This window comes from Bufo gargarizans, chromosome 1, assembly GCF_014858855.1.
Source record: "Bufo gargarizans isolate SCDJY-AF-19 chromosome 1, ASM1485885v1, whole genome shotgun sequence".
Classification (NCBI taxonomy): Eukaryota; Metazoa; Chordata; class Amphibia; order Anura; family Bufonidae; genus Bufo; species Bufo gargarizans.
Window position 1 is genome coordinate 570527388 of NC_058080.1, and position 25662 is coordinate 570553049.

General features: G+C 43.7%; 1 protein-coding gene across 26 annotated transcripts in view; it reads left to right on the forward strand.

Annotated features, from left to right (window-relative positions):
- Positions 1-25662, forward strand: part of NCOR2 (nuclear receptor corepressor 2) — a 407074-nt gene that overhangs the window by 213781 nt on the left and 167631 nt on the right. For 20 of the 26 annotated variants that reach the window (XM_044275678.1, XM_044275679.1, XM_044275664.1 and 17 more), the window contains exons 10-12: positions 4369-4541; positions 9924-10017; positions 17485-17663. In XM_044275678.1, the coding sequence (XP_044131613.1) occupies positions 4369-4541; positions 9924-10017; positions 17485-17663 (446 nt within the window). The remainder of the gene's footprint in view (positions 1-4368; positions 4542-9923; positions 10018-17484; positions 17664-25662) is intronic. The other 6 variants (XM_044275659.1, XM_044275669.1, XM_044275670.1 and 3 more) reach the window with 1 other exon arrangement.

Genomic DNA, 25662 nt, shown 5'->3' on the forward strand with positions numbered 1-25662 from the left:
TTAGCTCACACTAGCGTTTTTGTTTTCCTGTATTGAGTTCCGTCACAGGAGCCCAATACTGGAAAAAACTGATCAGTTTTACCCTAATGCATTCTGAGTGGAGAGCATTTCGGTCAGAATGCATTAGTTCAGTCCCTCTTTTGGACGGAGAAAATACAGCAGCATGTTGCAGTTTTCTCTCTGGCCCAAAATACTGATCACTTGCCGGAATGCCGGATCTGGTATTAATTTACATTGAAATGTATTAGTGCCGGATCTGGCATTAAATGTTCCGGCAAAATGGATCTGGATGCGCAGACCTTTTAAAAATGCAAAAAAAAATTATACCAGATCCTTTTTTCCGGATGACACCAGAGAGACTGATCCGGTATTTCAATGCATTTATTAGACGGATCCGTCTGATAAATGCCATCCGTTTGCGTCCGATTTGCCGGACTCCTCTGCCGCAAGTGTGAAAGTACCCTTACTTCAAGAAATGCATTTTATGGAGGTTGTCATCTGAGACATTGGTGGCATACTGCTAGGATATGCCACCAATGTCCGATAGATTCGGGTCCCAAGCAAGTGCAGCTATTTCCAGAAGTCCCATAGAAATGAATGAAGAGTGCACTTCACAAGCACGGCCGCTTCTATAAACTGCTGGAAATAGCCGAGCCAGGACTCTGCTATGTTTTTTTTTTTTTTTTTTTTTTTTTTTTTTTTTTAGCTTTCCCATAGAAATTATTGGATGGCAGCAACACATCTGGGCTTCTCTCTGCTCACTTTGATTGTCCTATTCTGGAGATAGGAGCGGGTCTAAGAGGTGGGACCCACACCTATATGACATTGGTGGCGTATCCTAACGATAAGCCACCAACCTCTCAGATGAGACAACCCCTTAATGAGGGACATAGTGAAATATTAATATTATCACAGATGAAAAAGACCTAGTTGCCCATAGTAACCAACCAAATTCAGCTTTTATTGTCAAAACTGTACTGAAAAATTTAATAGCATTTTCAGTCTGCATACTTACAATGCAGAATGTCCTCTTCTACTTGACTTGTTCCACCCTAGAACCAAAGCTGAGCATAGAGGAGAAATGTTAAAATTGACCACAAGCATGTGCACATGAACTTTATAAAACAAAGCTTTAAAATTTGTTGCAAACGGGAAAAAAAATCTGTAAGTTTCACATTGTAGAAATCCTTCTGTAATGGAAGAAAAACTCATCCCCTATGTGTCTGCTGAGGTTTAGTTTTGGAAGCCTGTCCTATTCTAATAGATCTCATAAAATACTCTGTTCGGCCGTTCTGTGCATTGGGGACCGCAATTTGCAGTCCCCAATGCACGGCAACATCTGTGCAGCGGCCGCGACCCATCCAGACCCATTCAACTTGAATGAGTCAGTGACCCGTCCGCACCGCAACAAAATAGAACATGTTCTATTTTTGTGCGGTGCGGAGGCATGGACAGAAACTCCACGGAAGCACTCCATAATGCTTCCGTGGGGTTCCGTGCCTTAGTTCCGCACCGACCTTCCTGATTGCAGCCATGTGAATGAACCTCAGTTAGATGACTGAGGCTAATAATCTTTAGAAACTTCTAAACGATTCTCACTAAGCAAATGATAGGCCTGTTGTCAGCAATCACGGAGGATGGAAAGGACAGGTAGTGTTCTCCATGCTCAGCTTGAGCTTTATTGCTTCAACGCTCATATAGTAACATATATTTTACTACAATTCTGGCTACATAGAAAAGAGACTTGTAATAGCAAGGGATTTCCCAGCAGTTGTGAAGAAACGTAGTAGAAGGCTGGTGCATGAGAATGAAGTCAACCATGCTTAACTGGTGCCCAGGAAATTGAGCCAAGAAGAAAGAAAAAAACCTTTACCCATGTCACCACAATGATGATTTCCACAGAATTTACTTTGGGGACATTACTAATCCTCTTCTTTCAAATATGAGCAGGGCTTTATACTGATTTCTGGAGGGCTAAGGGGGTCCCCAGATTAGCTGGATACGTTCTATGTGCAATCCACATTTTTGTCACTCATCACTAGAAATGACTATTCTCGTCCACAATACAGGCAAGAAGAAGATATTTTCTATAATTTATGGAACGGAACGGACACGTGGATGCGGACAGCACACTGATGTAGATTTGCTGTTGTTTTTTTTTTTTGTGAAATCCATTTGCCAACTGCTATGATATTTTCGTTAGAACCTAGGAGACACACATCTACTCTACATTTCTTTACACACAAGATATGCAATGAGACTTGTGGAAGCAGATACCAGCATTATGACATTCTTCCAGTGCCACCACTAGTGGTGTGGGGTCATTATCGACACCAGTGAACATATCTGAAGTGGCCCTATACTCATAGGGGAGGATTTATCATGAGGGTAATATTTGAAGTCAGTTTTGGCAGCCAAATGTAATAAATTTCGCATGTTTGTTCAATTTGGCACTACTTTAAACCAAACACTTTTGTCTAGAACTGCTACTCCCGTTTTTTTGCCACTTCCTATTAGAGTGGGTTTGTAACTATCTTTTTGCAATTTCTTTAAATCTTTAAAGGGAACCTGTCATCAACTGTATGCTGACCTTACTGAGGGCAACATGAAATAGTGACAAAAATGCTGATGTCAGCGGTGTGTCACTCATGAGCTAAAAGTAAGTGGTTGCTGAGAACCAGCATCATAATCATTGCAGCCCAGGCCTGGAAAAGAGTCACATCTACCTGAGAAGAGTCATGATTATTCAGAATTCTCCTGCACTCTCGCCCATCTGCTGAAGATTGGCCATTCTCTCCTAGAGGGAAAGGGAGAAAACTGGGTAGAAGACTGTCAATCATCAGCAGGTGGGCAGGAGCCTATAAATAACCATGACTCTTCTCAGGTGGCAATGGCTCTTTTCCAGGCCCAGTCTGCAATGATTGTGATGTTGGTTCTTGGCAACCACTTACTTTTAAAAGACAGACTGCTGAAATCACCTGTCTCCACTTTATGCTGCTGTTAGTATGGGCAGCATAAAGTTAATGACAGGTTCCATTTAAAAAATAAAAAAATGCAGTAATAAATCTGGAGTGAAAAGAATTAACATAGTAAACCATGTCCACTTTCCCACCCACAGTTCTGACCTACAGTAGCACAGATGGTGGTCTCCAGAAATCATGTAATCGTAGAGTTGTCCGTTATAGGTATATCTTACAGACAACAATAAATTAATTGTCAAATGTCCACCAGTGGATAGAAAGAAAATAAAATCAAAAACATCTGTCATGTCAAAAAGTCTTCTGTTATTGAACAGACAAGACAGACTATATTGATAGAATCTCAGAAATTCTAATCTGACTCAATGGGGTTTGATAGAATTCATCGATGTCCATTTGAAATTGGGTCTAGCATAGATGTCATAGTGGGAACGGAGCAGAATATTTTCTGGTGTAAATACTACCTTTCAGAATTGATAATAATTTGGTAATGTGCAAAATACATAGGGACAGATTTACTATTGCAAATGTGGCAGAATTCTGGCTTTGATGTCTTACATCATATTAAGGATTTTGGACACCTTTTTCCATCACATCTGATAAGAGGGTGCAGTTTCCTTGAAAGCAGGTGTGGCTGACTGGAAATTGGGTGTAGCACAACTAATGGGTAGAATAATTTAAAGGGGTTGTCCGGGTTCAGAGCTGAACCCGGACATACCCTTATTTTCACCCCGGCAGCCCCCCTGAGCCTGGCATCGGAGCATCTCATGCTCCGATGCGCTCCAGTGCCCTGCGCTAGATCGCGCAGGGCACAGGCTCTTGTGTTTTCAATAACACACTGCCGGGCGGTAACTTCCGCCCGGCAGTGTGTTCGGTGACGTCACCGGCTCTGAGGGGCGGGCTTTAGCTCTGCCCTAGCCGTTTTACTGGCTAGGGCAGAGCCAAATCCCGCCCATCAGTGCTGGTGACGTCACCGGGCTGCCTGTCAGCCCCATAGAGAGCCCGGTACGTCACCGGAACTCAGAAAAATGCCTTTGCCCTGCGCGATTTAGCGCAGGGCAAAGGAGAGCATCGGAGCATGAACTGCTCCGATGCTCATGTCAGGGGGGCTGCCGGGGTGAAAATGGAGGGATGTCCAGGTTCAGCTCTGAACCTGGACAACCCCTTTAAGTGTAAAGGTGTCCCAGATTCACCATCTTGCATCATCCACTAGGGTAAATCTTCCACATGTGTAGATTGTCTACACTATCTGAATATTAGACTGTATTAGACAATCTGCCCCATTTTTTGTTTTTGTTTATTATAAGTGGTTGTATAATGGATGTCATCTGAGAATGTTTTGTTTGGAGTCATAGTTGAAGATGTTCCAATAGATCTCCTTCTGGTGCAGGAACAGAAACTTTGTCAGCGTTATGACCAGTTGATGGAAGCCTGGGAGAAAAAGGTGGAGCGTATTGAAAATAATCCACGCCGAAGAGCCAAGGAGAGCAAGATACGGGAGTACTATGAGAAGCAGTTTCCTGAGATCCGCAAGCAGAGGGAGCTTCAAGAACGCATGCAGAGGTTGGTGTTAAATACACAGCCAGTTTTTCATGGCTGCCTTTAGGGCTGCAGCTAACGATTATTTGAATAATCGATTAGTTGCCGATTAATTCCTACAATTAATCGATTAATCGGGAAAAACGACAAAATTACAAAACAAAGCGGTTTATATGATTTTACTTGAAAAATTATGTTCAAAGGCCATATTAAAACAAATTGTGGATGGCACTGTTATGGGGGGATCTGTGGACGACACTATTATGGGGAGGATCTGTGGGTGGCGCTGTTATGGAGAGGGGGATCTGTGGGTGTCGCTGTTATGGAGAGGGGGATCTGTGGGTGGCGCTGTTATGGAGAGGGGGATCTGTGGGTGGCGCTGTTATGGAGAGGGGGATCTGTGCACTGTTATGGGCATAACAGTGCACAGATCCCTTTCCCCATAGCAGTGCGCAGATCCCTTTCCCCATAGCAGTGCACAGATCCCTTTCCCCATAGCAGTGCACAGATCCCTTTCCCCATAGCAGTGCACAGATCCCTTTCCCCATAGCAGTGCACAGATCCCTTTCCCCATAGCAGTGCACAGATCCCTTTCCCCATAGCAGTGCACAGATCCCTTTCCCCATAGCAGTGCACAGATCCCTTTCCCCATAGCAGTGCACAGATCCCTTTCCCCATAGCAGTGCCATAGACAGATTTCCCCCTCCCCATAGCAGTGCCATAGACAGATTTCCCCCTCCCCATAGCAGTGCCATAGACAGATTTCCCCCTCCCCATAGCAGTGCCATAGACAGATTTCCCCCTCCCCATAGCAGTGCCATAGACAGATTTCCCCCTCCCCATAGCAGTGCCATAGACAGATTTCCCCCTCCCCATAGCAGTGCCATAGACAGATTTCCCCCTCCCCATAGCAGTGCCATAGACAGATTTCCCCCTCCCCATAGCAGTGCCATAGACAGATTTCCCCCTCCCCATAGCAGTGCCATAGACAGATTTCCCCCTCCCCATAGCAGTGCCATAGACAGATTTCCCCCTCCCCATAGCAGTGCCATAGACAGATTTCCCCCTCCCCATAGCAGTGCCATAGACAGATTTCCCCCTCCCCATAGCAGTGCCATAGACAGATTTCCCCCTCCCCATAGCAGTGCCATAGACAGATTTCCCCCTCCCCATAGCAGTGCCATAGACGGATTTCCCCCTCCCCATAGCAGTGCCATAGACGGATTTCCCCCTCCCCATAGCAGCCCCGGCCCTGCTGCTCACAGCAGACTAATCACTCACGGTATCTTTATTTTACCTTACAATTGTGACGCACTGCTCCGCCCACTTTATGAATGAAGGAGGCGGAGCAGGCGCGTCACATGAGTAAGTGACGTTACGCCGCCCTCCGCTCTGCCTGTTAGTTGTTACTGGAGCGTCACGATTGTAAGGTAAAATAAAGATGCAGTGACTTAAAGTAAACCGCCCGCCCGCATAGCAACGAATCGGCGATTATTCGATAACTGGATTCGTCGACAACGAATCCAGTTATCGATTATTATCGATTACATCGTTGCAGCCCTAGCTGCCTTGCATTAATGTATGCACATTTCCATGAAATAAACAAATAAAAAGACTTAAATCAGAAAGACATTAATAAGCTCGAGCTCCTTAAAATATCCCCCCGAGACATTTGTTGCAAAGCCTGACACATTTAATGTATGACCATAGGATGCAGTCTGGATCATTTCGGTTTGCGGTCAAGAACCGCGTGGCCAATTGGACTACAGCTGCCGATATTTAACTAATGCAGCATGCACTGTATAGGTGTTCTGAATGCTTAATGGCTGTGCGGTATTGAAGGTGCCACACGTCCATTAAGAATTCAGACCGCCTGTACAGTGCAGTCTTGATTAGTTAATTGGCCATGTGGTTCTTGATCACAGCTGGCCGCAACCTGAACGGATACCAGCTGCGCCGTGGGTCATTTTATATAGGGTCATTTTATGAGTTATAACATTGAAAGACATGCATTTATATGGAACTGAACTTAAAGGGGTTGTCACACCTACGGCTTTCATCCTTCTCCCTCCAGTCTCAAGGCGTCTATTCAGAGCATTTGATTGACACAGGCAAGCGGCGCTGGCATAATGTAATTCCGCCCCTTGCCTCTGCGTGCTCGCTCTAGAGGCGGCAAGTGTGTCTGATCATTAGCAGCTTTGGCGCAGCAAGCGGTTTCCATATTGTGACAACCAATGGTAAGTGGTTGCCACAATATGTTTGCTTCTTTTTCATCCTCTGCTAAATTTTGCTTATACTGTCTAGCCTCATTTATACATAGACTGCGGGACTGTGCTAATTTCACCACAGTTGTCATGCTAAATATATACAAATATACGCTGCATCACAATGTATATGTTGTATATACAGACTGCAGGTATATACTCCATCATAAATATATGTACCCTGCAGTACAGTATATATGTTGTATACATTGCAGTCAGAGGTCGCAATAAAGCCTGTACAAGCGTCATAGACGCCTGTTCAGGCCATTTTACCCCCTGGAAAAAGTCTAAGGCGTACTGATACGTACTGATGCTGCTGCTGCCTGAAACAACCAATAACAAGGCTCCCTACAGTAGGGAGCTTTGTTATTGGTCAGTTAGAGCGGGCTGCCGGAGCCTATGGCACACCACTCTGAAGGGAGGAAGGAGGCACGCGATCCTTACTTGCGGGGTAAGTGGCCTTGTGGATCTGGGTGCCTTGTTTTCCTCTCTAATGAGGAGTCTGAAGCACTCAGCCGAGCGCGGTCTCTCCTTCCTGCTGAGTGCGGTAGTGAAGACAGCCTCAATAGAAGGTCTAGGGGACCGTCTTCACTACGGCACTCAGCAGTGAGGAAAAGTGGCTGAGCGCTTCAGACTTCTGCTTATAGAAGTCAGCGGGGGTCCCAGTGCTGGACACGCCAACAGGAGACCTCCATAACTGACAGACCTGTCCCCCTTAGACCTCTACCTATGTCACTTGTCAGCTTTCTTATGAATCCATCAAGGATTCATTGCAGCATGTTCCATCAGACGCTGAACTAGACATATTGTTTGCTATAGGAATTTCTTCTGTAATGCGGCGCCACATAGTGGCACATGGTGCTACAAGGACTGCATGTGGCCATTTACAGCCTCCAGGACATACAGTGCCAAGCGCATGAAGTCTTCACTGTAAAACTGAAGATAGGGCAACAGGGTAATGGAAGACGAACTCCCCTTTATAGCAAGATCGAGTATAACACAAAATGACAGCCTCTAGATCAGGGATCAGCAACCTCCAGAACTCCAGCTGTTTTGAAGCTACAACTCCCAGTGTCCTCCTTTCACTTCTTTGGGAGTTACAAGAACAGCTGAGCAAGTGTGCATGCTGGGTGTTGTAGTTTCACAGCAGCGCTGGAGTGCCAAAGTTTGCTGCACCCTAGATCAGTGGTTATCACTGTGTGATGACATCATCCAGATCCACAACATGTGACTGTGGCGGTGCAAGGTATGTGCCCGGGTCTTTCACTTGTGCCTTTGGCACCAGCATGCACCACCATCTATTGTGCCTGTGTCCTGCTCTGCCAGTGCCTTAGGTCTCTTCAGAGTCTACCAAGAGCCACGGTGGCACCGACATACCCACCTGAGAGCTCATCTACAAGGATGTAACTTTGGTGGGCAGCAATGGCCACGTGATGGATGGCATACCCCAGTGACCAGCGTCACATAAACAGCAGCAAAAATTAAAGGGATTGTCCCAAGATCAACACTTATTTACCTATCCATACTTGACCCAGAGAACATTAGAACATGGAAACCAAGGTTGGACCCCCAGCGATCATGTACTTGAAGGGGACATGTCTGTTTTAGTAACGACTTGCATTTCCCATGCAATAACAATTCTGGGGAGTCAAATCTTGTGACTCTATATTGTACCATTCCTCTATTATTCCCACTAGAACTTATGAACTAATTGCTAGTAGTCTGCAATAAAGGTCCAGTTGGATGTTACCAGTTGACAGCACTGATTGAATAATGTCAGGCTGTGCAGTGTGCAGGGACACCCCCATCTGGACCTTCACTGCAAATTGCCAGCAAGTCATTCATAACTAATAACAGGAATAACAAAAGAATTGTGCAACATAAGGTCATAAGAATAGATGCTCCAGGATTATTATTACATTGGGGGGGGGGGGGGGGGGGGGTGCAAGTAGTTACCAAAACAGACAAATCAAGAAGTGGTACCGACCCCTCAGCGCAACAGTGACCTCAGCAAAATTTTAAATTGTCTAAATTTGCTATTTATGCCTGGAAGACAGTTCTAGAATACTGGTAATGGTTTCCCTGCACATAAATAGCAACCCCTTAATGTTATGTACTCCTTCGTATTAACTATTTGAATTACTGTAACTTTCGTACTCCTCATCAGCTAAAAATACTCCTCAAAAATGGTAAGAGGATTATTTTTACTCTTCCAGAAAAAATGTAGCACGACCTCTGATTGCAGTGTATACAACATATATACTGCAGTCTATATATAGATAATAATAGTAATGCAATCGCTCTGCCAGGTACAAAGATGACAGCTGGTAGCTCCGAACCTGTAGTAATTTATTATCTGCTGCCATATTCATATCTGTATAGAACAGCTTCAAGGCACATGCACTAGACCCCTTTTTTTTTTTATTGTCTTTTTATTGAAAAAAGGTACAATAGTAAAAGTATACATGTACAATTTCTCATGCGATCATTAGAGAGCTCATTTTATACTAATGCATAGTGCAGATTACGGGCATTACAAGGTGGCCGGCGACAGGAGCCAATGCGCATGCACAAGAGACTATGCATTCGCTCCCACTATCCCAGCCACCAGAAAGGCTGCCTTTTCTTACTTAAAGCGTCGCTTTAAACTCTTTTGAGATATAATAATAATAAAAATGTGCCAATATTCTGGTGCAATTTGCATCTGAAAGCTGGTTTACATTCGTTGCACACATTTATTGACAAGATTTTAAAAGAAAGTATATTACTTGTTGAGCTGACACTTTGTAATATACATCTCCATTATTATGGCGCAGTATGATGTAGGAATATGATAAAATTTAAATGCTCTGTTTTTATATGGAAATATGTAACAAAAGTGCTAACTTCCGTGGTTGATGATAATTTTCACCTTTTAGCATTTGCATGTTTCCATGTTCTGTTGTTTTCTTGCTCAGCACCTCAGATTGTCTGGAATAAAGTGACATAGGGAACATTAGCTTATAAGTATTATTACATCCAACGAGAGCCTGGGGTATCAAGTGTACTATGAATGTCTGCAGTGGCTATGTTAAGTTGCTCATCCATACAACCTGCTTGTGCATCACTACACATGGTTGAACATTTCAATTCCATCTCTCAGCAGGGTAGGACAAAGGGGAAGCGGTCTGTCCTTATCTGCTGCACGCAGTGAGCATGAAGTGTCAGAAATCATTGACGGCCTCTCCGAGCAGGAGGTAAGGATTCCTTCTGCTTTATTTCCTCTGCTGCAATGTACAAGACTAGAATACAGTCTAGTTGTCATCCTAAATATCGCTGTGCAAACAGATCTGTAAATCTGGTGACATAAAGTAGAAAAATAATCAAAATCTAAGTAATTAAGTTGGATATTATCTTTATCTCTCTATCAGAAACAAAATATGGAGGTATAACCCCATCTCATAAAGTGCTCACTTGATCAGTGGGGGTGTGACATCTGGGACATCAATCCTGAGAATAAAGAGTTTAGTGCTGCCTCCAGTTCAGAGTGTTACCTACACACCAGCACTCCTGGCTGAGAACTGCAGCATGCCCCATCATTTAAACTGAGAGTTTCTGCAGTTCCCTGCACAGCAGGTGGCCTGGAGCACCACTATACAGAGTTAGACAGTGAAGGGCCCTATCGTACTAGGGATCAGTGGGCTCCAAGAGGTCAAATCCCCACCAATCACAAGTTAATGGTGTATCCTAGGGAATTACCTTTTTAATTGGTGGTTTCATTGGTATTCAACTTTTTTTTTGTTGTTGTTGGTGTGAGGAATATGGATTATTATTTTATGTCAGCCATGCTCCCACACCAGCCATCAGCTGTCAGATAGCAGAGGTAGTGAACTCCACAAGAGGGCCCTGCTTAATAGCCCAGCCATATGGCAGAGAACTTCTTGCATGCCATCTTTGTTTACAATTTCTCACCTCCATTCAGCCAGCCAGGAACCCAGCTAATGGAACAGGATAAACCTCTCTGCATGGGGTCTAAGCCGTTCTCCAGTTCAATCAAAACTTTTCAGACATATAGGAGCCGGCGGTTCATAAGGAATTATGAATCGCCTGGCCATCACAGGCACAACCTGGATACATATTGGTGTCCCTGTGGCCACGATGAACAGGCCTGTGGTCCTAGTCTGGCAGTAAGATGCCAGGGAGGGGAGATATGTATATCTCCCCACAAAAACCACAACGGTACCATGCTTGGACTCTACTGGTAGCCAGAGCCCAGGCGGATCCATTGGTCCCAGAACCACCTCCCTGCGACATTCTGGTCTGGTGCCATGAGCCCTAATCAGTTTTGTGGCTCATGTGCTTCCAGCCCAGCAGAGAAGGGGAGGACCCCTCCCAGAGGTTTGAAAAGGAGGGGCCAGCTATAGGTTAAAAGGCTTGTGCCAACAAGTGGGCGTGTCTTTTCTGAAGAGAAGTCACATCGTGCCATGTGTTCAGAGGGACCCGCAAACAGCTGACATCACTGCTTCCCATGTGACCACAGCTAAGAACTCCTCACAACCCAAAGGACTCCTATACCTGGTAAACTGACTTTCGCGCTGCTTAACCCAGTTTGTACCACGCCATCTGTATTTGTAACCTCAGACCACTGTATATATTCCTTGTGTGTGTATAGTGTATTGTCTAGTGAGCCCTTAAGGCGATTAAATATATAATTTAATCTTGTGTTGTCTAGTATCTCGATCACTAATCCCCACGTCCGTGTTTCGGCCTGGTAATACGCTACCGCAGGTTGGTTTCTTACCCTATATAATCCCGTTAGTGGACCGGGCTTATATCAAACAAGGAACTGGTGGCAGTCTTTCCGGGCTGAGAATGCGCTGTTTCAATGGGGCAGTGAAAAGGCTCTCTCAGCTTGTTGCCTCTCTGTGCCCGCGTGGACAGGAGGAATCTGTGAAAACTGTACCAAGGGTGTAACGTCATGCCTTGGTAACCAGTGACCAATACCGTATCTCGTGAACTCGACGTAGTTGACGTCTGACGTCAGTCAGGGTACGGTATTCGTCACAGTTGGTCTTCCCTGTGATTAACAGTCTTTATATCAGCTAATTAATGTTTATGCGCTAAATCTAAATATTGTTAATTGGGAATTGGAAGTTATAACAGCAGTGAGCATACCCGCTAACTGTTCTAATTCTTGTAGCGTAAGCCCTCAAGGTTAAGGGTGCACAACAAGCAATGTGTTTTGCATTTAACGGAAAGGCCAGCCCTATGATAGGAATGCCTATTCTTGTTCACAATTGCAGACAAGACTAGGACATGTTCTACCTTTTTTGTAGGGCCATGGAACGGAAGTGCGGATTCAAACAGCGCATGATGTGCTGTTGCGTCTTTTGTGGCCCCATTGAAATGAATGGGTCCGCATCCGTTCCGCAAAATTGCGGAACAGATGCAGACTCAACTATACGGTTATGTGAATGGGCCCTAACAGTAAACCCGGAAGCAGCCAATCAGATCTTTGCTTTGATTTCATAACCCCCTCCCCAAACCTACATTGTACTGTTCTGTTGATTCAAACAAATGGAGTTAGCGTGTCAGCTGTATTATACCTTTAACACCTTGCTCTTACTGTCCTCTAATGGGATCCAGTAAAAAAAAAAAGTGACAGAAGAAGTAAAAACTTCCCTATGTAATAACAATTCTGGAGCATCTATTCTTATGGCTCTATGTTGTCATTCCTGTATTATTCCTACTAGAAGTTATGAATGAACTGCTAGCAGTCTGCAGTAAGGGTACAGAGGGGAGGTAACCGATTGGGGGGGGGTGTACCTGCACAGTCTGACTCTATCCAATCAGTGCTGCCAGACTGTGCAGGTACACCCCCCCCCCCCCCCCAACTGGTTACCACCCCTCTGTACCCTTACTGAACGTTAATAGCAATCCATTCATAACTTACAGTGCAAATAAAGGAATGGTACAAGATAGAGTTTTAATAATAGATGCTCCAGAATTCTATTACATGGGGAAGGCATGCAGCTATTCAAACGGACATGTCAGGAGTGGTGAAAAGGTCCTCTTTAAAAAGTTTCTCCAGGATTTTTATATTGATGACCTATCATCAGGAAAGGCCATCATTATCAGACCTGTGAGAGCCCAACGGTCTGCAAGCCCTCTAGCTGATTGCGATTAATTCCAGTACAGCTCCACACACCACGTAATGGGCAGAGTGGGGGGGTAACGCCTCATTTACACGGCAGTGTTTTGGTCAGTGCTGCCCATCAGTGATTGTGAGCCAAAACCAGGAGTGTAGGCTTCAGAGATGAGGTATAGTGAAAAGATCTGCACCTTTTCTGTGTTTAGAGCCACACCTGCGTTTGGCTCTGAATCACTGATGGAAATCACTGACCAAAACACGGCCTGTGAATGAGGCATAAGACTGTTTTGATGGATGGGGGTCCATGGCGTTTCAGTGGCACTTTCCATAAACAATGTTGAAGGAATAATGGAAGATATTATTTTATAGAATAATTTATCTTTATAACAGGTCTTTGATACTGGGACATTTCAGATGTGAAAGGAAGGTGTGACATTGCTCTTACAATGATAATGAGAAGTATTGGCATAAAAATGGTACATTTTGTGAAAGAACAATTTAGTATTTATGGTAATTGTCATTCAGACCTGGGTAGCTGCCAAAATCTATCCAAAAGTAAAGTCTTCTATTATAACAGCAATGATATCTGCTGCAAAGACGTCAGCTTATAGGCAAGCTATGTTTAACAAATGAGGCAGATCTCTTGTGTATCTTCTAGGGCTGCAGTAAAAATTATTTTGGTAATCGAGTATTCTACCGATTTATTTTACGATAAATCAAGTACTCTAAGAAAAAATGAATTAATACTGTTTTCCTTTATAAAAACTCATCAGTCCCAAACACCCTTCGTTCCCCACAGTGCCATCAGCTCTCCCCCACCCCAGTGCCATCCATTGCCATGTCCTCCCCTGCAGTCACCCCGCTGCTCCCCTGCAGTCACCCCGCTGCTCCCCTGCAGTCACCCCGCTGCTCCCCTGCAGTCACCCCGCTGCTCCCCTGCAGTCACCCCGCTGCTCCCCTACAGTCACCCCGCTGCTCCCCTGCAGTCACCCCGCTGCTCCCCTGCAGTCACCCCGCTGCTCCCCTGCAGTCACCCCGCTGCTCCCCTGCAGTCACCCCGCTGCTCCCCTGCAGTCACCCCGCTGCTCCCCTGCAGTCACCCCCCTGCTCCCCTGCAGTCACCCCGCTGCTCCCCTGCAGTCACCCCGCTGCTCCCCTGCAGTCACCCCGCTGCTCCCCTGCAGTCACCCCGCTGCTCCCCTGCAGTCACCGCAGTAATACCATAGTGTTGGTATTCAGGAGCCTTGGAGAGCCTAATGCTGCTGCCACCCAGCTTTCCCAGGCACAGATCTCTATGGGCAGCAGGCTTCCTACCTGCGTCTATGGTGAAGCGGATCCTGGCCAATGCCTCCTGGTGCTCCCTGGCCTCCAGCAGCTCGGCGATATCCCGGTGCTGCCAGCTTTTCCTGGGCACACACTGCCAGCTGCCTGAGCTGCACACAGGTCCGGCAGGGCTGGTGCCCCATGCCCCTGGCACAGCCGGCAGCACTTCCTGGGCTCTCCCCACAGACAGGGCCAGCAGTACGTGTGCCCGCACAGCACAGTGACCGGGTCCGTCAGGAAGCCGCCGCAGCCCGGGCACCGCAGCACACACTTCACTCACGCTCCGTGGTCACGTGATTTAAACGAATCCTCGTTGCAGTGAAATTGCATCGAGGATTTTCTTGACTCTATTGCATCGAGTAATCGTTACAGCCCTATCTTCACTTCTTCCTTCTGTCTATTGCTGTCACACATACATGAGATTTAGGTGAAGGACTAGTGTAGGCCATGAATTGTGCGTCAGTCTCTACCTTTATTTACTGTAGGCCAGTGGTGGCAAACCTATGGCATGGACAGAGCCCTCTCTGGGCACCCACGCTCCTTTAAAAAGTCTAAGGCGTACCAATATGCCTTAGACTTTTCCTGCCATTCATCAGCGCAGGGCGCACTATGAACGGCACAGGCAGCGCACTGAATGTAGGCAGGCTATTATAGCTAAATGATAAATTACATGGAAGAGCTACTCGATTAGACTGTAGTATTCAGGTTAAATTGCTGTGTTGAACAACAAAACCTATAATAGAACCGACCAATAACCCCACAATAATACGCATGAGATAATATATAAAATATGACACAAAAATGTATTAAGCATAATTAGACATATACATTGGTGAAAACAAATGATGGGGGGAACCCTGAGGGTACCTCCACTTAAAGGGTTTCTATCACCAGAAATACTGTTATGTAGCTGACTGACATTAGCGATGCGCCCATGTCAGCACTACATACAAGTATGTTTCTAACGTTAGTCCCTGCAGCCGCTTTTTGTTAAAAAAAAAGCACTTTTATTATATGCTAATTAGCCTCTAGGTGCTCTGTGGGCGTAAAATCAGCACCTAGAGGCTCCGTCCACTCACTCTGTATTCCGCCCAGGTTCAGTGTTGTGCCCGCCCCGCTCCTCTTGATTGATGCCACTGTTCCCTGCATCGTTGGCGAAAACCTGTGCCTGCGCTGTTCACTTCGGTCTTCAGCGCAGTGAGTAAAGGCCGCTCTCCTGATGCCGGCTTCCTCAGTGTGACGTAGTCGGCGCAGTGAGGAAGCCGGCACCAGGATCGCATCATTCACTCACTGCGCCTGCGCTGAAGACAGAAGTGAACGGCGCAGGATTTCGCCAACGATGCAGGGAACAGTGGCATCAATCAAGAGGAGCGGGACGGGCACAACACTGGACCTGGGCGGAATACAAAGTGAGTGGACGGAGCCTCTAGGTGCTGATTTTGTGCCCACATAGCACCTAGAGGCTCATTTAGCATATAATAAAAGTGCTTTTTTAACAAAAAACGGCTGCAGGGACTAACGTTAGAAACATACTGTTATGTAGTGCTGACATGGGCGCATCGCTAATGTCAGTCAGCTACATAACAGTATTTCTGGTGATAGAAACCCTTTAAACCCCTGTTATACAAAGGCCGGCTAGGAGCACCAACTGGACAGAAGCCCACCAGATCCATGGGAAATAACAGTATTAATAACAAAAAAAAAAACATTATCCTAAATTGCCATGTTGGCACTTTGCGATAAATAAGTGGGTTTTAGGTTACAGTTTGGGCACTCAGTCTGTAAAAGGTTCGCCATCACTGGTGTAGGCTATGAATTGTGCCCCAGTCTCTACCTTTTTATTTAGCGTAGACTATAAATTGTGCGCCAATCTCTACCTTTTTATTTAGCGTAGACCATGAATTGTGCGCCAGTCTCTTCCTTTTTTATTTAGCGTAGACCATGAATTGTGCACCAGTCTCTTCCTTTCTATTTAGCGTAGACTATGAATTGTGCACCAGTCTCTTCCTTTTTATTTAGCGTAGACTATGAATTGTGCGCCAGTCTTTACCTTTTTATTTAGCGTAGACTATGAATTGTGCACCAGTCTCTTCCTTTTTATTTAGCGTAGACTATGAATTGTGCGCCAGTCTCTACCTTTTTATTTAGTGTAGACTGTGAGTTGTGCGCCAGTCTTTACCTTTTTATTTAGTGTAGACTATGAATTGTGCACCAGTCTCTACCTTTTTATTTAGTGTAGACTATGAATTGTGCGCCAGTCTCTACCTTTTTATTTAGTGTAGACTATGAATTGTGCGCCAGTCTCTACCTTTTTATTTAGTGTAGGCTATGAATTGTGCTCCAGTCTCTACCTTTTTATTTAGTGTAGACTATGAATTGTGCACCAGTCTCTACCTTTTTATTTAGTGTAGACTATGAATTGTGCGCCAGTCTCTACCTTTTTATTTAGTGTAGACTATGAATTGTGCGCCAGTCTCTACCTTTTTATTTAGTGTAGACTATAAATTGTGCGCCAGTCTCTACCTTTTTATTTAGTGTAGGCCATGAATTGTGCGCCAGTCTCTACCTTTTTATTTAGTGTAGGCCATGAATTGTGCGCCAGTCTCTACCTTTTTATTTAGTGTAGGCTATGAATTGTGCGCCAGTCTCTACCTTTTTATTTAGTGTAGGCCATGAATTGTGTGCCAGTCTCTACCTTTTTATTTAGCGTAGACCATGAATTGTGCGCCAGTCTCTACCTTTTTATTTAGTGTAGACTGTGAGTTGTGCGCCAGTCTTTACCTTTTTATTTAGTGTAGACTATGAATTGTGCGCCAGTCTCTACCTTTTTAATTTAGTATAGACTGTGAGTTGTGCGTCATTCTCTACCTTTTTATTTAGGTTACTAATTATTTGTTTAGAAAAATGTTTTTCGGAGCTATAGAGACAGTCTTGTGACTGACGTGGCATGAGCCTGTATGGTGTGACATCGATTACAGCCAGATGTTTCATTGACGCCAACTGTTTGTATCTGCCCATCTGCAGACCCCCACTAAAATCTTTCAACTACTTGTAAATGCTTGACAACTGCCTCCTACACAGGCTCATCATTACCCCTACCAAGGATATTCCTATTCATGGTTATCAGTGTTTTAGTTTGCTGATTACTCTGTGAATTTTACCTTTACACGGACATACTATTGTCAAAGAACAATGTGCAGACCTGTGCAATGTCCATTTTCTTCTCTACATGTGTATATTTTTCTTGTAGAACCTGGAGAGGCAGATGCGTCAGCTGGCAGTTATTCCCCCCATGCTGTTTGATGCAGAGCAGCAGCGTATCAAGTTCATTAATATGAATGGCCTGATGGATGACCCCATGAAGGTGTACAAGGAGCGACAGGTCATGAACATGTGGAGTGAACAAGAGAAGGATACCTTCCGGGAGAAGTAAGTTCTTGATTCAGTGTGCAGCCAGATTCACATTCACGCCAGTGCTACTTAATTTCTACGGATACTTTGTTCTGTTTGCATTAAAGAGGTTGTGTACTTTAATAAACCCATTTTTATATACCCTATTAAGGAATTCTACATATATCTATTGAATTCTATTCAGTATCCTTATCTCTTAACCAATATGGGGAGCAGTCCCAAAGAATATCGGAACCGCTGGAGAACCTGCCCCGTCGTGCAGTACCAGTTGATTTGAATGGACACTGCACAATGCATGATTATCACTGTGGTTAACACTCGCTTCTAGGTCTTCTGAATAGATTAAAGCTAATCACTGAGGGCCCTAGAGGAGGATAATATGTGTTCAACGTTCAACTTATTGTCAAAGGACTCTTCTAACAAGTAGGGATTGTCCAAAGCAGAAAGCCCCTCTAGTTGTAGTTTCAGATCTGCAATTTCGGATTTATGAATCCACGATCCAACTAGAATTTCCATTCTACTATTAGGTTCAGTTAGGTTCATTAATTAATATGCAGGCTGCATAAACCTTCCTGACAACACACCTTATATTCTCCAGGCCCTTCTACATGAGGCAAAGATCAGGACAATTGCTCGTTACCAATAAGTGCCCCATGTGGATGTGTTCCAACAGTGTAGGTGTCTTTTATGCTGCAGCTAAAATCATTGCCAGCAGCAGATCGTCCAGGGTTGTGCTGCCGGCAAACAGGAATCTGTAGGGGAGTGGGCGATTGCTTGTCCCCATAAAGGGGAGATGACTTCTGAATGTAAAAGCACCTTTGCTCACTATCAGGCGGTTATCAGGAACAAGTGGTTACCTCTTCATTAACCCATATAGGAAGGCCTTTAGTTCATAAGTCCCAGCAGGGCACACACAAGGACACATCTATGTATATAAAAGACGTCTCTACTTGTGATTGTGCTCATATGATTATATGCAGTCAGTGTCTAATACATAAATATATATCATTTGTATATCCATTAACACAGAGTTGTGCTCTGAACTTTCCAAGCTGTAAACTGATCAGAGTAAATTTTCCATTATCAAGAAGGTGAACTGCACCAAAAATGAAATGATATTATTAGATGTTAGAAATGCACTGGTTTAACTCTGGGCATCGCTGAAACATACTGGTGGTTTTGGATGCATGATAGAAAGGAAGCAGCCATATTTGGTTATTAACATACCTGATGCTCTGTGTGACACCCCCTCCCACAACCCACACTTTCTGGGGTGCAGGGAATTGCAGACATGGGGAATCTAGTGGCCATGATCTAATGGGTTTTTATTGTCCAGTTTATGCAGGGTACACAAGCTGAAAGTAAGTATTGAAGAGTGTTTGTGTAAAATCATCATTTTTTTCCTACATCATAAGTTCAGTATTCCTTGTAACCTATGATAGGCCTTCAAGTAATGCACTGTATTCTTTTCTCTATATAATGCGGCTTTATTTACTTTTATGCATTTTATAAAAATTTTATATAGGGTAAGTCCTGAATGTTGGGCTACTTTCACACTCGCGTTTTGGGCGGATCCGTCATAGATCTACAAAAATGGATCCAGTATGATAATACAACCACATGCATCCATCATGAACGGATTAATTTGTATTATCTGTTACATAGCCAAGACAGATCCGTCATGAACTCCATTGAAAGTCAATGGGAGACTAATAAGTTTTCTATTGTGTTGAAGAAAAAAAAAAATTGTGGCACACTGTTGTAGGTACGCTACTGGAAGTCTGATTCCCACCCCCTTGTATCAAGAAGAATATAAACTCCAGTTTATGCTGTGTGCAAATTTAATTCAATCGGAAATGCGGTAAATCATATATGTGACGTTTCGGCCACAATCCTGCCTTCATCAGACTGTTACCGCTAAAGGGACTGCTCGGGTGGCGGGCGTTGCTTCAGGAATTGCAGAGTAAGTTCTGCCAAAGGTAATGGTGACACCGGCGTCAGGGCGAATCAGTTTGGCTCAGTTTCGTCAAGCGAACAGCAAAACGCAGCGGGCAGTGTTTTGGTGTCTGCCTCCAGAGCGGAATGGAGACTGATCGGAGGCAAACTCATGCATTCTGAGCGGATCCTTTTCTATTCAGAATGCATTAGGGCAAAACTCATCTGTTTTGGACCGCTTGTGAGAGCCCTGAAAGGATCTCACAAACGGAAAGCCAAAATGCCAGTGTGAAAGTAGCCTTATGTTGTTTTATGGAGCTATTTACAGACCCACGGTTTTATATGGCCATATTTCTGCACTATGTGTATTGTGCTTTCTGTATAGTACTCGTGCTTCATAGGATTCCATTCAATGGTCTTATTCTCCTGATAGAAGTCAATGAAGGCTGAAGAGGAACCCGCAGTGGTCTATGAATACAATCTGAAATGTGCTTGCATTATTAAGTGTGACCTGTTTCTCCGCTTCAGTCTCCCTGTCCACTTTGTGGGTCCTGTGTTTTCTTTACATTGGAATAATGTAATGCTAAAGGATTATCCCAGGCCTAGGTGATAAAATATAGATGTGGTACAGTACTGTATATCCCCACATACTACTATGCATGTACATCTATTTATATTTGAAGAGAGCATGCTTTTTTTTTTTTTTTTTAAATAAAGACTTCAGTGATTATCCTTCATGACAAGAAGCTTGTTGATTTTAAACATTTAAAAAGGTCGTACGGGCCCTGAAAATTGGGTATGTGTCACACTTCGGTGTGAGAGGGAAACCCACACTGAACGTAGGAGGGAAAGGGGTAAGTGGAAAAGGCCTGGTAACTAGGGAAAGGAGCAGGTCTCCTCCTAGAGAAACCCTAATCAAAGTCCTGACTGACTGCAAGTATGAACTGACCCCAGAGGTAGGAGAGTTAATACACAGAAACCTAAAGTCCTAACTCACCCTGTAGGACCCTAATACTAATGTCAGGACAAGAGACAACCTGTACCTCCAAAAGGTAGGACGAACAGGAGTCTCCCTCAGGTCTAAACACAAATGGCAGGGAAAAGAACAACACAAGAAATCCCCAATGGTAAACAGGGGAAGAAGACACTTAACTTCAATTGACTATGGAAGCACAGGACCTCCGCCGAGATCCAAACACCAGCAATCCACAACAAGACTAAAGCTATAAACCGCACAGCATGGTGGGAGAAACCACAATAAATAGGGAAAGTTAATTGACCACATAAGCAATACCATTACCAGAAACAACACAGACGGGAATTGATCCACAAGGAACCTGTCGGATCAAACCACGTGTTGCCAGTCTCACAGATCTCCTAGCACCTGTCACGGGAATGTCCGTGACAGTATGGCCGGCATGGTGTGTGACTAGAAAATAGAGAAAACCTCACTTAGGGAGAGTTCACATCACCATTTCATTTTTTCAGTTTTTCTGATCAGTCAGAAAAAACAACTGGATCCTTTATTTTTTTTTAGATGGGACATATTTCATGCAGGACTTTTTTCTGTCTAATAAAACGGATCTCTGGAAGAAATGGCTAAAATAGATGAGAGATGTGCATAGCTGATGTACAGGATTATTATATTTTTTTTACAGGACACGTTTTTTCTTTATTTTTCTCTTCTGATAGATAGGAAAAATAAACCGTGTGATGTGAACATTCCCTTATTTGCCCTGATTGCCTCATCCTTGCCATTTAAAGTCCCGCCTGTGATATTGCCTTAGCGTTCACTTGCCGTGTCTGCACACTTCACACCTGAAGCCGCTGACTGGCCAGCAGCGTGATGTGCGGAGAGTTAACATGTCACAGTTTCAGTTAGGAGGGGATGGAGATGAGAGACGACCAGAGCAGGTTATTTTTTTTTTATAATTGTACACAGTGACCAGCCATCCCCAATTTTTTTCCAGGGCCTGAACAACCCCTTTAAGGATACTGCCTAGTTTCGTACTTAATGCCACAGCAGTTGTTTTCTTCTCCACATTTTGAAAACTGTAGGAATGTGAGGTTTTTTATTTTTTTATTTCCGGGTTTTGTTTTATTGTGTTCACCCTGTGATATAAATGTCATGTTAACTTTATTATTTATGATTATAGAGATACCAAACCAATATTGTTTTATGCTTTGCTTCATTTGCACAATAAAACTGCTATTTAAAAAAGCTTTGTTTTAAAAAAACTTTGTGTATAGAGCTAAGGACATGGGCTGCTAGATCGCCGCTAGCACATCCGCAATACCCAATCCCTATAGCTCTGTATGCTTGTATTGTGTAAAAAACAAAACAAAAAAAAAACGATTTGATACATATGCAAATTAACCGCAATGAGTCCTGTCCCTGAGATGAGTCAATAAAAGCACACAGAGCTATGGGGACTGGATATTGCGGATGTGCTAGCAGCGATCTAGCAACCAATGTGCTCAGCTCTATACCCAAAATCCAGGTGACAGGTTCCTTTAAGTGCCAGCATAGCTTTATGAGGGCTTGTTTTTTTTTGCAGGATACGTTGTAGTTTTCATTCAGATCATTTTGAGGTACATGTCACTTTTCAGTCCTATTTTGAGAGGCGGGATTAATAAAATGCTGCAGTTCTGTCGTGCCCCCCCCCCCCTTTCCCCTCTTCCTACACCACTTACTTACTAATATAAGAACTGTGAAAGAGTCCCACCACACAAAAACAAAAGTTTTAGATTTTAGAAAAACAGACTTTTCAAAAATGAAATTAGTCATAAATGAGTCCTTATCAGACTGGAACGGATTACATGGAGTCCAGGAGAAATGGGACTACTTAAAAGGTGCATTATTGAAGGCAACAGAAAATTGCATTAGACTGGTCAGTAAAAGCAAAAAAAGGAAGAGACCACTGTGGTACTCGGCAGAAGTGGCCCAAATCATTAAAAATAAAAAGCTAGCATTTTGTAATTATAAAAAAACCCAGAGCAATGAAGATAAGGAAATCTACAAGATTAGGCAGAAAGAGGCCAAGCAAGTTATAAGAACTTCTAAAGCTCAGGCAGAAGAAAAACTAGCTCAGTCTATGAAAAAAGGGGATAAGACATTCTTCAGATATATAAATGAAAAAAGGAAATTAAAACAAGGAATAACTAAATTAAAAATAAAGGACGGAAGGTATGTAGAAGAGAATAAAGGGCTAGCCGACTGCCTTAATGAATACTTCTGTTCAGTTTTTACAAAAGAAAAAGGAGAAGGACCTCCACTAGAAAGGATGACTATTAAATCGTTTGATGCATGTGTCTTTACAGAGGAAGATGTTCTAAGTTTGCTGTCTAAAGTGAAGACAAATAAGTCACAGGGGCCTGATGAGATACACCCAAAATTATTAAAAGAGCTTAGTGGTGAGCTGGCAAAACCGTTAACAGATTTATTTAACCAATCATTAGTAACAGGAGTCGTCCCGGAAGATTGGAAATTGGCAAATGTCGTGCCCATTCACAAGAAAGGTAGTAGGGAGGAATCGAGCAACTATAGACCAGTGAGTCTGACATCAATAGTAGGCAAATTAATGGAAACCCTATTAAAGGATAGGATTGTGGAACATCTAAAATCCCATGGATTGCAAGATGAAAAACAGCATGGGTTTACTTCAGGGAGATCATGTCAAACAAATCTTATAGATTTTTTTGACTGGGTGACTAAAATAATAGATGGTGGAGGTGCAGTAGACATCGCATATCTAGATTTTAGTAAGGCTTTTGACACTGTCCCACATAGAAGACTTATCAATAAACTGCAGTCATTGAGCATGGACTCCCATATTGTTGAGTGGATTAGGCAGTGGCTGAGTGACAGACAACAGAGGGTTGTAGTCAATGGAGAACATTCAAAACAAGGTCATGTTACCAGTGGGATTCCACAGGGATCTGTACTGGGACCAATTTTGTTTAATATCTTCATAAGTGATATTGCAAAAGGCCTCGATGGTAAGGTTTGTCTTTTTGCTGATGACACAGATATGTAACAGGGTTGATGTTCCTGGAGGGAAACGCCAAATGGAAAAGGACTTAGGAAAACTAGAAGAATGGTCAGAACTCTGGCAACTGAAATTTAATGTGGATAAGTGCAAGATAATGCACCTGGGGCGTAAAAACCCAAGGGCAGAATATAGAATATTCGACACAGTCCTGACCTCAGTATCTGAGGAAAGGGATTTAGGAGTAATTATTTCAGAAGACTTAAAGGTGGGAAGACAATGTAATAAAGCAGCACTGAAATGCAAGCAGAATGCTTGGATGTATAGGGAGAGGTATAAGCAGTAGAAAGAGTGAAGTGCTTATGCCGCTGTACAGATCACTAGTGAGACCTCACTTGGAGTATTGTGTGCAGTACTGGAGGCCATATCTCCAGAAGGATATAGATACTCTAGAGAGAGTTCAGAGAAGAGCTACTAAACTAGTACATGGATTGCAGGATAAAACTTACCAGGAAAGGTTAAAAGACCTTAATATGTATAGCTTGGAAGAAAGAAGAGACCGAGGGGATATGATAGAAACTTTTAAATACATAAAGGGAATCAACTCGGTAAAGGAGGAGAGCATATTTAAAAGAAGAAAAACTACCACAAGAGGACACAGTTTTAAATTAGAGGGGCAAAGGTTTAAAAGTAATATAAGGAAGTATTACTTTACTGAGAGGGTAGTGGATGCATGGAATAGCCTTCCTGCAGAAGTGGTAGCTGCAAATACAGTGGAGGAGTTTAAGCATGCATGGGATAGGCATAAGGCCATCCTTCATATAAGATAGGGCCAGGGGCTCTCCATAGTATTCAGTATATTGGGCAGACTAGATGAGCCAAATGGTTCTTATCTGCCGACACATTCTATGTTTCTATGTGCAATTAATAAAGTATTACATTTATCGTAGGAGATGTCATGGACATGACAATAGCATTTATGTACAGTTTTTTACTTTTTACCATAATACAAGACTGAAAGCAAAGCTTTTGGGGGATTTTTTTTTTTCTTCCACACGGCAGACATAGGGGCCTTCTTTGAGCATCTGGCTGCCAATGTAACAGCTCCTGTGTCCGCACCATCACTGTGCCCTACTACTACATTCTTTTCATTAGTTTTCATCCAGCGTCTGACATTGCAGTAGCTTCCTGTTAGAGCATGTTCACATTGTCAAGATTTATGGCCAGGATCTACTATGGTTTGACAATCTAATCCACACTAGAAATTTGCAGATAAAACTTGGATTTGGCACGAGGATCTGCTTGTGGATTAACTCCTCTGAAACTTTGCATCAATAATCACAGTTTTTTGAGAGCAGGCAGATGGAGTATAAAATAAATACCCTTTCCTGAAAGAAACCCATAATATGTGAACACGGCCTTACTTCACAGATGAAGATTCCTTCCTAATCCCAACTGTTGTCTGCTCCGGGGACCCGAGCAGAGATCAAAGTACTGCCAATAAAGTGTAGGCTACCTCTTTCCATCAGCTTCTTCTGCTTCTTTGGACCTGTTATAAATTAAACACAAGAGATGGCAATCGATGATGCAAGTCTGCAGGGTCTGCTTTAGAGACATTGGTCTGCCAGCATAAGGCTCCATTCACACGTCCACTATTCATTTCTATAGGGCCACACTATGTGCTGTCCGGATCGCACTTCCGGGTCCGCAATTCCGTTCCCTCAATTGCGGACAAGATTAGGCATTTTCTATTATAGTGCCGGCAATGTGCGGTCCGCAAAATGTGGGACACATTGCCGGTGTCCTTGTTTTGTGGATCCGCAAAACCCATACGGATGCGTGAATGGACCCCAATAGTATTGGACCTCCTCGCAGTACTTAATGGTATTTCATTCACAGGAGTGTGGTGACAATATAGTGGGTATGAGAAGTCATCATACACGGCTATGCTTGTTGCTGTATATTATTTAACTATTTGTGTGTTTTTTGTTGAATGCATTTCTTTGGATTCCCTGTGGGTTTTGGCAGTAGTAATTATGGAGCTCGAATGGATTGCAGTTGATCTCATATGCCCTAGGTCTGGCCACATGCAG